This window comes from Chaetodon auriga, chromosome 14, assembly GCF_051107435.1.
Source record: "Chaetodon auriga isolate fChaAug3 chromosome 14, fChaAug3.hap1, whole genome shotgun sequence".
In the NCBI taxonomy this organism is placed as follows: Eukaryota; Metazoa; Chordata; class Actinopteri; order Chaetodontiformes; family Chaetodontidae; genus Chaetodon; species Chaetodon auriga.
Genome location: NC_135087.1, coordinates 14,598,960 through 14,610,369, shown reverse-complemented (window position 1 = coordinate 14,610,369; position 11,410 = coordinate 14,598,960). Strand labels below are relative to the sequence as shown.

At 43.1% G+C, this 11,410-nt stretch overlaps 2 protein-coding genes across 2 annotated transcripts; both read right to left on the bottom strand.

The window, feature by feature from the left end:
* Positions 1–290: 290 nt before the first annotated feature.
* Positions 291–3,316, bottom strand: LOC143331709 (glutathione-specific gamma-glutamylcyclotransferase 1-like). Its single transcript, XM_076748835.1, has 3 exons — positions 2,479–3,316; positions 2,310–2,345; positions 291–1,460 (listed from the first exon to the last, which is right to left on the bottom strand). Exons 1-3 carry the CDS (start codon positions 2,647–2,649, stop codon positions 1,041–1,043), a joined length of 627 nt encoding a protein of 208 aa, XP_076604950.1. The 5' UTR covers positions 2,650–3,316; the 3' UTR covers positions 291–1,040.
* Positions 3,317–3,777: 461 nt separating this feature from the next.
* LOC143332210 (delta-like protein 4) lies at positions 3,778–11,163 on the bottom strand. The gene is made up of 11 exons (XM_076749530.1): positions 10,731–11,163; positions 10,376–10,627; positions 9,791–9,848; positions 9,015–9,278; positions 8,001–8,061; positions 7,551–7,681; positions 7,289–7,458; positions 6,809–7,028; positions 5,974–6,715; positions 5,720–5,828; positions 3,778–5,582 (listed from the first exon to the last, which is right to left on the bottom strand). Exons 1-11 carry the CDS (start codon positions 10,782–10,784, stop codon positions 5,577–5,579), a joined length of 2,067 nt encoding a protein of 688 aa, XP_076605645.1. The 5' UTR covers positions 10,785–11,163; the 3' UTR covers positions 3,778–5,576.
* Positions 11,164–11,410: the final 247 nt, after the last annotated feature.

Here is an 11,410-nt window from a genome sequence, read left to right as displayed (position 1 = left end):
GTAAATGTTTTCATAGTCTGCTGGTTGTGACATGTATCATATCCATTAAATCTGTCTCAAGAACTGCACAGAACAGAACTGAGGTTCCCAAAAAAATCCACACTAAATACATACTCAGAGTAAACACGTGTGCAATCCAATGTAAGTGAACAAAAGAGGTCTTAAAGCTGCTTGCCTGTGCAGTTAACATTCCACTGCAAACGTACATGTACAGGAGGACTCATTCAAACTCACAGCATATAAGAAACGTTGAACAACAACAAACTGTGAACACCGTTTGTTTCCTAGAGATTTTTTGTGTTTTTATTAAAATGTACAGAGTATACAATTGCTTCTGAGACCCTTTTATAACAAAGGTGTAAGACATCATCCATTCAAAAAGCGAAGTCATCTCTTAGTGTGAATCTTTAAAGCATCACACAAGGCGCTGCGGTAGCTCACCTGGTAGAGTGCATGCATTAAGGCTGATGCCTACTCCACCTGTACATAGGTATTTCTTAAAATGGCAGACATGGCCCAGATAGTGCTGATAATAACCTTAGTAACACCACTTTTTACATGTTACGTTGTACAGCTACTCTTCCAATATATTGAGGAATGGAGGCAGCACAATGCGCTACTGAGCTCACTGCTACATAATCCAACACTCTGATGACACAGAACCTCCTGCCAATGTCGCCAGTTTTGGATAATACCTGTGCAGGTGTGGACTAGGAATTAGGGGGAAAAGCATCACATGCTTTAGGAATTTATATACAGTATAGAATAAAGAATGTATAACCTACATATTTTCTTTACAGTCCAAAAATATCACGTGAGAAGGTCAAAAGTAGAGTGCTGGGGAACACGACATAACTCTGTGAGGTTATGTTACGACCTGAAAATAGCTAGCCACCCAAAATGTCACCACTGTTATATTTTCCTTTAAATGAAATCAGGTATGCCTCTTTCAAGCACCGAATAACCGAACAGATGTGCTGCAGGGTTTTAGTTTCACTCAGCATAAAACAGTCGTTATGTGGAGTGCCTCATGTAGTCTTTTATATAGCTCCCAGCAGTCGGGGTTTTGGGTCCATGTGATTTATCCCTCCACAGTCACGGAAAATGTTCAGAACAGCCGCCTCTATGGAGAAGAGGTGCTCATCCTCTACCTCAGGGCAGTAGTGTCTCATGAACTCCGCCAGGCGGAGCAGGTATTCAATATTGTGGCCCCCACTGCCACTGCAGACAGAAATCTGGGCAGCCATTTCCCTGTCCGAGGCGGGGCCGAGGTACATGGGGTTGTCAGAAGTGGCAATGTAGACAAGGGCCAACAGAGGAGCCTGACCCTTCTCCTTAGGAATGAATTCCACCGTCACCATAATGTAACCCCCCAACTCAACCTCTCTCATGTTCAAGTACTGGAGAGACTCGTCAATGTCAGAGTAACTGACCTCATAGGCAACTCCCCATGTGCAAGCCTGCAGAGAAAACAAGTGAAGGTGAGATACAGAAGTTAGCTTGAGTGAATGCTAATGGTAGAACAATTACAGTAGGTAATGACTATACATGTCGAATAAGAGGCCTAACAGTAATAGTAGTTATTTGCATGTTGTATCAAATTGTTGTTACATCCAGCATCACTGGATGTAAGAGTTGGAATGCTGCATAAACATAAATAAAAACAGAATGCAATCATCTGCAAAAGAACTGTGTTTACTGACAACCTTTTTACAAAGTGTTCCCATGTACTAACATCCTTTATACAATCATGTCATGCCTGTGAACAACTGAGCCTTTCAGGATGCCCCCTTTATACCCAATCATGATACTATCACCTGTGACCAGTGAATTTGATTATCTGTGGAATGTTCCAAACAGGTGTTTTTGGAACATTCCACATCTTTCCCAGTCTTTTGTTGCTCCTGTCCCAACTTGTTTTAAACATGTTGCTGCATCAAATTCAGAATCAGCATATGTTTAAAAAAAAAAAATCAATGAAGCTGATCTGGCGAAACATTAAATATATTGTCTCTGTGCAGTTAGCAACACATTCTGTTTTATTTATGTTTCAAACAGTGTCCAAACTTTTTTTCCCCCAACTTCAGCACTGAAGAAGACTATAAAATAGTTCTTATTTGCGGGTGTTTGCAAATGGCACATTTGGAAAAAAATGGCCTCACACATTCTGTCAGATGGTTGCTCATGTTCACTAATAGTGATTGGCTAAAAATAATATTTTCAGTTTGGTAATGGAGAAAGCCAATCCCTGACTGCGTGCTGCACACAGTATCAAATGGACTGGCAGCTTCCAAAACAAGAACACTTACCTCCTGATCCTCCACTAGTGTGACCACTCTGCCTGGCTGTGGACAGCAAGGACACACAATGAGGACATGAAGGCTCAGCACATCACACAACAACTTCAGAAACATACTTAATATACAGAAAAAAGATTAATAATGAGCTGAAATGCTTGAATCAAATGGAGTAAATCACCTTTTCCTTGCTCCCTCGATAAAAATCATCTCCATGCCAGAAGCGCCTTTTGTATCCCACAATGTGGCCGACTTTACTCCTCTTGTAAGGAAAATTGGGTTTCCACACTAAGGAGCCATACCCAAATATCCACAGGCTGTTCTTTTCTTTGATAGTGTCCTGAGGTTTCATTGTAATGACCTGGCTGTCGTTTATGTCAACAAGGAGCTGCTCACCTATATGTCCTCTCTTCTGTCCCCTGTCCTATGCATTCCAACACATCTGCTGTGCCTATAAAGAGCTGAAGGCGGGGAAAATCACCCAAACGTGGATCCAGTCTGCTAAAAAGAAGCGTCGACCGATGAGATCCAAAATATCGTTTAGGCGTGTGGATATTGTGCGTTTCTCGTATGAATCCTAATGTACACAACACGTGGAATTGTTGTTCACAGCACGTCAGAGCGAGGCGGTTTCGACCAATTAAATCACAGAAGAGGCGGGGTTAGCTTAAAGGATAAACCAATCAGAGTCACTTCAGTGGTAAGGATTTCATACCAGCGTTGGGAAACCAAACAAGTATCAGAATTTCCTCGTTTCACAAGAAAAAGTAGCGAAGAAAAACGTGTATGAGCTGATAGATTCTCCAAAACATTCTCAGAATGTGGTTTTAAAAAACTGAAGGCCTGCTAACAAAAATATTCTTTCTTTCACAAAACTCTCCTTTTAAACATAAATGCGGCATTTGAATTCTCTTTTCACAACATTTTAGATTTTTCCCATCACGGTGAAAGGCTCGTAAACCCGTTTTGTTAGTACCATTGTATTCCTTAAAAAAAAATGTTGCAGCACATCTTGTACCCTTGAGAGTCAAACAGACAGCATTAGTCCAGCAGGTAATCACATTGCCTATAAATAACTGGGACTGTTATATCTGTGCTCTCTTAAGCTCATTAAGTGTCTGTGTTCTGCTGCGGTCTGTGTAGCATTCAGCTGTGCCCACACAGGCTGATCTCCTCTGACTGACCGCTTGAGATCATTCGTCCTCTGCCTGTCTCTTCCCCTGCACGGTGTCTGATGAGCCGACAGGCGAAAGTGGAAGAAACTCTTTTCCTCCAACTTCGCACAAAGCTTACCGCCCCCAAGTGGTAGCACAACACACTGCTCCACTCCTAACGCTTGAAACTCCAGTGCTGTTTTGATGGGGGCTGCAGGAGCTCAGATGAAGGAAAGGGATGATGTTCAAAGTGACGGCTGTCTGAGGGACAGGTGTGAAAGAGATAAAGAGCGGCACCACAACACAGAAAGTTCCAAACCCTGGTTAAGATAAAAATCGTTTTATTCTGGAATTCTACACCACTGTAATAAAAACACACCATTTAGAGGTCAACTCATTTTCCTCCATATGATGCAGCCTATATGGTACTTCATGGCACTTGTGCTGTTTTTCTTAACATGGTGTCTGGGATGGGGGTCGATTGCTGATGATCGTGCGACAGCGTAACTTGTTGGTGTCTGCTGGGCCCCTGTTTGTGTGCTCACGCTCCAGTTACTGAAATACGGATTTTCTCATTGCCACACGTGCAAGCATATGCCAAGTTTTATCTCATCTCACTCCATAAGGGACGACTTATCATGAGAAATCACAGGATTCGTTCCTCAGAGCCTCAGTGATATGATATCTGGAGACACAGTAGTTCAGAGAAGCAGTCACGTACTGTAGAGAGACCACAAGGATTCTTTATTTTCACATACAGATGTTTTTAAATATATTTCTTTTCGTTTAATTTCTTACACTGCTGCCAATTACAATACTGTCCACTGAATGATTGCTAGCACACTGATTTCACATCACACCGACACAGATGTCATGGACATAGACATGGAACCATCAGAAATGCTACCAGGCCAAATATATGACTATATCTATAGACAATGAAGCCACTTCCACACCAGCTGACACACATAAAAGTTTCTAGATGATTCCAACATTTAAATTAGGATCTCTATTTGACCACATGTACACTCAACCATTGAAGAGCAACAAACAAACAGTGTACCAGATATGTATTCATTGTTTCTGTTTATGACAAAAAAAATATTAAAATAAAACACCGACGACACTTTAAAAATAAATTCACCTTTTCTGGGCGTCAACTTAAAAACGGATGCTCATACTTCTAATCTCAACATATAAATATACAGTATATACAAAATAATCTTATAAAACATAGAAAGAGAAAGATCAGTGCTTCATATTCTTAAATTACTAATGAAATACTAATCTTACAAAATAACATTATTGGTTCAGTAATTTCCTTTGAAGGCGTCCTTGGTACGATAGTCACTTCATGTATTTCTTTGTCTTTATTTAAGGGTGATCTTGCATAAAGTAAAACAAGGCCTTATCATGAGTTTCCCTGCATGGAGCCACAGCGTATTGCATCTTTTGATCTTTTATGTTCCCTCCATTTTGCTGTGCAAGGGAATCAAGATAAGGTGGGGCACAATGTATAAGGCTTTGTGATCTAGGCTGCATACATTCTTTATTTAAAAAAAAAAAAAAGGATTTACAAAACTGATAACCCCAAAAATTCTTCAAAAATGAACTGTTTTCAGTAGTTTTTGTCCCTTTTTGATTGAGCACAATGCTGATTTTTGTTTGCATAGCGCATTGCAGGCCACAAAAAATGGAAAAGGCTCGCTCCTTCCACAGGCTTGTTGGCAGTAAGTTGATTTGATGATTGCTGATTACTGCAAAAAGGTGGAGAGGAGTACATCATGATAGTCCTCTTCTAATCAACATGCAGGCATAAACATCTCTGCCTGAAGCCCTTGGATGAACTTGGACAAAGCAGACAAGGGTTTGAGTCGAAGACATCGAAGGCGCGTCCACGAGTCAGATTCGCTCATTATTTCCCGCCGTCTTTTCAGTCTTTACATTCTCACAAAGATTAGTAGCTTTAGGTCTATTGAGTTCAAAGAGCACACCGGCTCCATCCAGTTATCAAGTTTTCAAGAGCAGCAACTTGCATTTAAATAAATCCCAGTCTCTCCACACTTGTAAACAGTCCACAAGAAATCCAAGGACAGGATTGACAGTGAATAATATCTTCTATTTATTATACCTGAAAAGGGAGAAGATGAAAATGAATCTCTGTGGCTACTTCAGGAGTAAATGTGACATCTAACATAACAGAAAAGAGAATGTTATTTAATAATAAAGGTCATGCAGAAAATAGACTGATGATGAAGAACAGCTTACCTCAGTTGCAATGATGCATTCATTTTTCTCCTCCGCTATTACAAAGACAGACTGGTACATTGAATCTCTGGGAGAACATATTGTTGATATTCTACACTCTGGCCTTTCACTGTGGGGTGAAGATACACTGTGTCAGTTATTGAGCACAAGAACCATCGATTACCTGATGTTCTAATCAAAGGATGACTTGACTTGTCAGCAACTCTGCACAGAGGCAGAAACATGAACATAACACACCTTACATGTGCACTTACCTGTACATTCGAGTCAAATGCTTTTTTTCTTCTATTGTCTTTTCACAGTTTTCATCTTTGTCCAAAAGGGACAGTTCATCCTTGTACCCCGTGGAGGTTTTATAGTCCAGGTGGTAGTGGTTGATGTGTTTGTGATTGGACTTTTCCCTGGGACAGTCCACCTCCAGATCGATCTTTTTATTGTTGTTCTTGAGTTCTAGAGTGGAGATGAGGTTCTCCTTCTGAAAGTCACCCTTGGAGAGGTTGTTCATGGTCTCTGAGTCCTGCTCCGTGTTTCTCTGCTTCTTGACGTGACGTATTACTACCGCTACCATGCAGAAAAGCACCAGAACAGCCACCAGGCCGACTCCCAAGCTAATGGCTGCCAAGCTCAGCTTGTCATTGGACTCCCAGCCTATGTTGGGGATGGGGGTGTTGGGTGAAGGCACATCGTCGGACTGGCACCAGGGGCCGCTGTAATGGGCAGGGCAGATGCAGCTTGGCTGGCCTTTCGCTCCAATGGTGCAGGTCCCACCGTTCAGGCAGGGCTGAGAGGCACAGCGATCTGTTGGCTTGTCACAGTGGCGGCCTGTGTACCCTGGAGGGCAGGTGCAGGTGTAGTCGTTAATGCGGTCGATGCAGGTGGAGCCGTTTGCGCAGGGGTTCCTGGCACACTCGTTGATGTTGATCTCACAGCGCAGACCCGTGAAGCCTGAGCGGCAGCTGCACAGCCGGAGGTTACCGTGGACCACACAATGTCCACCTATGCAAAAGAAAAACAGCAATGCAGACGCTTATTTCCAGCACAAGTATACAGAAAGGGAAGGTTTGTGATGTACAGAGGATGATGTATTACCATTGGTGCATTGCAGTGAGGTACATTTATCCACCTTCTTCTCACAGTTAAGCCCAGTGTAGCCTGCTGGACACTCGCATGTGTAACTGTGCCCATTGTCCCTCTCTTTGCACTTGCCACCGTGAAAGCAGGGTGTATCTGCACAGGTCAGCATCCTGTGTTCACAGTGTGTCCCTTCAAACCCCCGCGGGCACACACACCTATAGCCATTCTCAGAGTCCTGCAGGGGGAAAAGATATAAAGTTTATCAAAAAGCTCCCTGTCAGATGTTTTGTTTTATCATATCCTGTTCACGACTGCCCCGACGAACCCCATTATCCTCAGTTTGAATTCTATTTACAGTCCACGCTCTGTGAACTGGGTCATCTACTGACTTGACAATCGATAGCATCCTCCTGGACTAGCAGATAGACTGAGGCAAAAACAAAAACAGGAAGGCCTGTGTTGTGGGAAAGGAGAGAGAGAGACTTCCGGACTCACCAGGCAGTGGCCTCCGTTGCGACAGGGCTGGCTGTCACACTCCCTGACCTCCATGTCACAGTTAACCCCGGTGAAGCCTGGCAGGCAGGTGCAGGTGTAGCTGCCCTGGCCTGTGTTCATACACGTGGCCCCGTTGGCACAGGGTTTGTGGTGGGTGCAGTAGTTCAGATCTGTAAACAAACGGGTGGAAACATTATTGTATCTGCAGCACCAACATTTCACTCAGCTTCCTTGCAGTTTGGAGAAAGAGGCAGTTACACACCTTGGTCACAAAAGATGCCTCCCCAGCCTTCCTTGCAGGTGCACTGCCACGGCTCTTTACAGGTACCATGTTTACAAGATGGATGGAGTTTACACACATCACAGAAGAGTCCCTGCCAGCCCTCTCTGCATCTGCTCACACACAAAACAATGAAACGTGACTGTTGGCTCACACTGTTTTCTTTTAATCCACCATAGCTTTAGTGCTCTGGCAGATTATTTAAGGTAGAAGAAATATAAAGAAATCCGTCCTAAAATCAACCTTTTTGTACATAATTGGGTACTTAAAATTGTTTTATTGTTTATCTGCTCTTAATGAAGGTGTTATTTCTGTGGTCATGGTAAATCAACATGTTTTGGCAGTTTGTGGATCCCCTGAGGCCAATGAACAGAGATGAACATTTAATTAGATAATTATGAACAGGCAACAAAAATACAAGTGAATACTCACTTGCACTCTCCAGGTAATGTGCAGTTTCCATTCCTTTCATTGCACCCTTCAAGGCAGATTGCTATAAAGAGAGAGAGAGAGAGAGAGAGAGAGAGAGAGAGAGAGAGAGAGAGAGAGAGAGAAAAGGATATATGAAGCTCAACGTTGTTAATTGTGCATTTATAACAAGCTGTTAATAAAGCTTTTATCACCTTGCTTCTCTTCCCACAATAAAACCTGGTACCTGACCATTTCAATAGGAAACATAATTTGCAGCGCGTGCTCTGTGCTGTATGTGACATTGATTTTTCATGGTTTTATCGTGTTAAACGGCTGGTTCATGCAGAGCAGATGCTTGTTCTTAAAAAAAAAAAAAAAAAAAAAAGCAGGACAGCTGCCCCATTGTTAACGGTGGGCAGTTCGAGGCCCGTTTGCAGCTGCCGCCTTACACCGCTTCAACAATAGAGGCCGCAATTTAGTGGCGCGTGGCGGCCGATAATGCCGCGATTAACCCCGGCGCGCGCTGCTGGGCGACCACCGCCCTGGATTAAAGCCGCACGCGCCCACAGAGAACGTGCACCAGTAAGTGGGCTCTGCCCTCAAATGTCACCCGAACAGCTCCTCTTTCCGTCACATCCGAACACACACACACACACACACACACACACCCACACACACACACACACACACACACACACACACACACACACACCTGTGATCAGGTAACAGCTCATTTAGACATTAAAGCTCCAAGCGCCACTTTGGGGCTTATTTATCTCACTGTTATATCGCGAAAGAATAAAACAAAAGATACCCACAAAATGCACAAAAAAGGCTTTTTCTTCATATAAGTGTGTTTAAAATATACAATATCTTTTTTATGTTATGTTCTGTACATTAGGGCCTACAGACTTTTAACTGATCGCTAGGCCAGCTGTCTTTAGGAGAAATGTGTACCCTCGCCTAAAATCTGCCTTGTGACCTTTAACCACAAACAAAGGAAAGTGTCCATATGGTGTCTTTACTCTTGCTTACGTTCTTGGCAGTATTCTCCCTTCCATCCCGGTAGACAGGCTATTTGCCCGTCAGGCTTGCAGGTGTAGTGGCCAAAATGGTCGTCTCTCGGAGCGCATATTTTGGAACAAGTGTCCCCGTAGTAATTGTCATTGCAGATGAACCGGTATGAGTACCTGAGCTCCGTCTGCGTCCCGCTCTGCACATCCTGGGACCACTCATGCCCTATTCCCAACTGTCTTTGGATGGCAAAAGAACTAATCAAGAATTCAGGGTTGGTGGTGTCTGGGAACAGAACATCAGACATATTGTGGATTAGTTAAAGCAGAAACATTAAAGTCCACAACAACTTGGAGTGTAGTTGATAAATCTAACAATTATTCCTTTAGTGATTTGTGTGACAATGCACAATCTATATACTGAAATTTCCTCTTCCTTTCACATTATTCCCCTGTTATGAAGGACCTAACAAAAAAGGTGTAAAATCCAGGAAAGGGCTGTCATGGGATTTTTGGCAAGGCTTCGTGTTCTCACTTGAGCCTGTACACTTTCCCATGCATGCCAAAAATAAAACAAGGGAAGTGCGATTGTGTTGGAGAGATTTGATTGTAAGGAATTGTCGTGTGACTCATAAGGCATCCTAACAAACACGGATCCATGACGCTGAAAGTGCCAGATGCATTTGCCAGCACGCTGAGTGAGGGTTATTGATGAAACGTGTGACAGGTAATAAGTCATCTATGCTACTCATGGGATGTCTCCCTCTAGTGGTGGACAGGCAGAGCGCGTCTCCTCACCTCCAGGTGGGTCCTCTGCAGGAGAAAACCAGGCTTCGATAACTAATGAAAAAGCACCCTGTGGGGACAAAGGAGGAAATAAAAGTCACAAAACACCTGAAAATGTATTAAAAGCATATTTCGTTAGTTACTGTCAATTCAGCTTTATTTCGCTGAAATACTGATGTAAACCAGTGGCCCTGGAGAGGAATCCAGCATTATGAGAGAGGAACGATCGCAAGCTGAAAGTATATGAGAATGAATGCTTTAATAGTTGCACTCTTTTCTGTCTTTACGAACAGTGTGGACAACGCAGAGGTGCAGTGAACCTCTAACAATCTGATCTAAAATGTTTGTCAAGTCTATTGCGTAAAAACACATTCTGTGGCATTTTAAATATACATAGTAACGATAATTAACAGTGCAGTAAGTCGTGATTGTGCTGATTTGATGGAGAGCATAAAATGATACGTTTTTCTCAAAAAATATTTTTAAAAGCAATTTTTGTCTCATTTTTCCTCATCATTACTAAATCACGTGACGTGTCGCCTACATATGTGTTTGATGCGAAGACCTGAGTGCGCACGGGAGGACAGGTGCTCTTACCGGCCAGGTGAAGTTGAGCGGCAGACGCAGCCTGGCGTCCTGCTGCATGCTGAACGAGTCGGTGCCCAGAACAGGTGTGGTGACTTTGCCAAATATACAGTCTCCAGGAGACACCACCGTCTGGAAGTTCTTCAAACAAACCCTGAAATAAGTCCTGCAGCCAGTCATGCTGCAACTAAGTCCATTTGCCAGCAAACCTTTAGTATTCTGAAAGTGATGGAGATCTATCTCGAATACACCTGATCCCAGAACCTAAAAGAATACAAAGAGTGAGCACAAGAAAATAATGCAACTTTTTATATACAATCATTCATTCCTAATTTACAAAGATTAAAAAAACCCAAAAACATTCTACCTGAGTAAATATTGTCATAACTATTGCGAGGACAGAGGTGAACCAAACGGCCATCCTTTAGAGCTTAATGTGCGTATCCTTAAAAGATCAGTTTGTCCTCCAACAAAACGTTCCTATTCCAAGTGGTGATGGCGCAAACGGGGTGACGACCAGGAAAGTGATCGGAATAAATATAATCCTTCTTCCAAAGATCGAGATCCAGCTCCACAATCCGTATCCAGAGGAAGAAGTTGGAAAAGACCGAGTTATCCAATGCTAGAGGTTAGACAAATATCAGTAACGTCAATATCCACAAGTGAGTCTGTCTGCGGTCTTTATGTCCATCCATCGTGCCGGTCAGATGTTGTTTGAGTTTGCTGTGCTGATGCGAGGCTTGTGTGGCCAACAGTGATGCGGGCGTGTGGCAGAGCATCAGCGCATAGTGACTCCCAGTGAAGGATGTTTGACGTCCCTCCCAGTTTATATACCGCAGTGTAGTGCCATTACAGACGCTGTCAGTCAGTACTAGACACCGCCCACTCCCCTCTCCACCTTCTTTTTGCTCGGAATATCATCATCAGTCATTATAATTGTGGAGGAGGTTGTCTTTGCCTCACCTGCTCCAGAAAAAGCGCTTTTCTGCGGAATGCGTGCAGATGGTTCGTCCCTTTAACCTAAATAGAGGATGTTGCAAAACTTAA

Coding starts and splice junctions, on each gene's coding strand:
- LOC143332210 (XM_076749530.1), bottom strand. CDS start 10,784: ATGGCCGTTTGGTTCACCTCTGTCCTCGCAATAGTTATGACAATATTT. Junction 10,628..10,730: donor TTATGACAATATTTACTCAG/GTAGAATGTTTT, acceptor GTATTCTTTTAG/GTTCTGGGATCAGGTGTATT. Junction 7,682..8,000: donor ACATTACCTGGAGAGTGCAA/GTGAGTATTCAC, acceptor GTGTGTGAGCAG/ATGCAGAGAGGGCTGGCAGG.
- LOC143331709 (XM_076748835.1), bottom strand. CDS start 2,649: ATGAAACCTCAGGACACTATCAAAGAAAAGAACAGCCTGTGGATATTT. Junction 2,346..2,478: donor ATCGAGGGAGCAAGGAAAAG/GTGATTTACTCC, acceptor TGCTGTCCACAG/CCAGGCAGAGTGGTCACACT. Junction 1,461..2,309: donor CACTAGTGGAGGATCAGGAG/GTAAGTGTTCTT, acceptor TTTTCTCTGCAG/GCTTGCACATGGGGAGTTGC.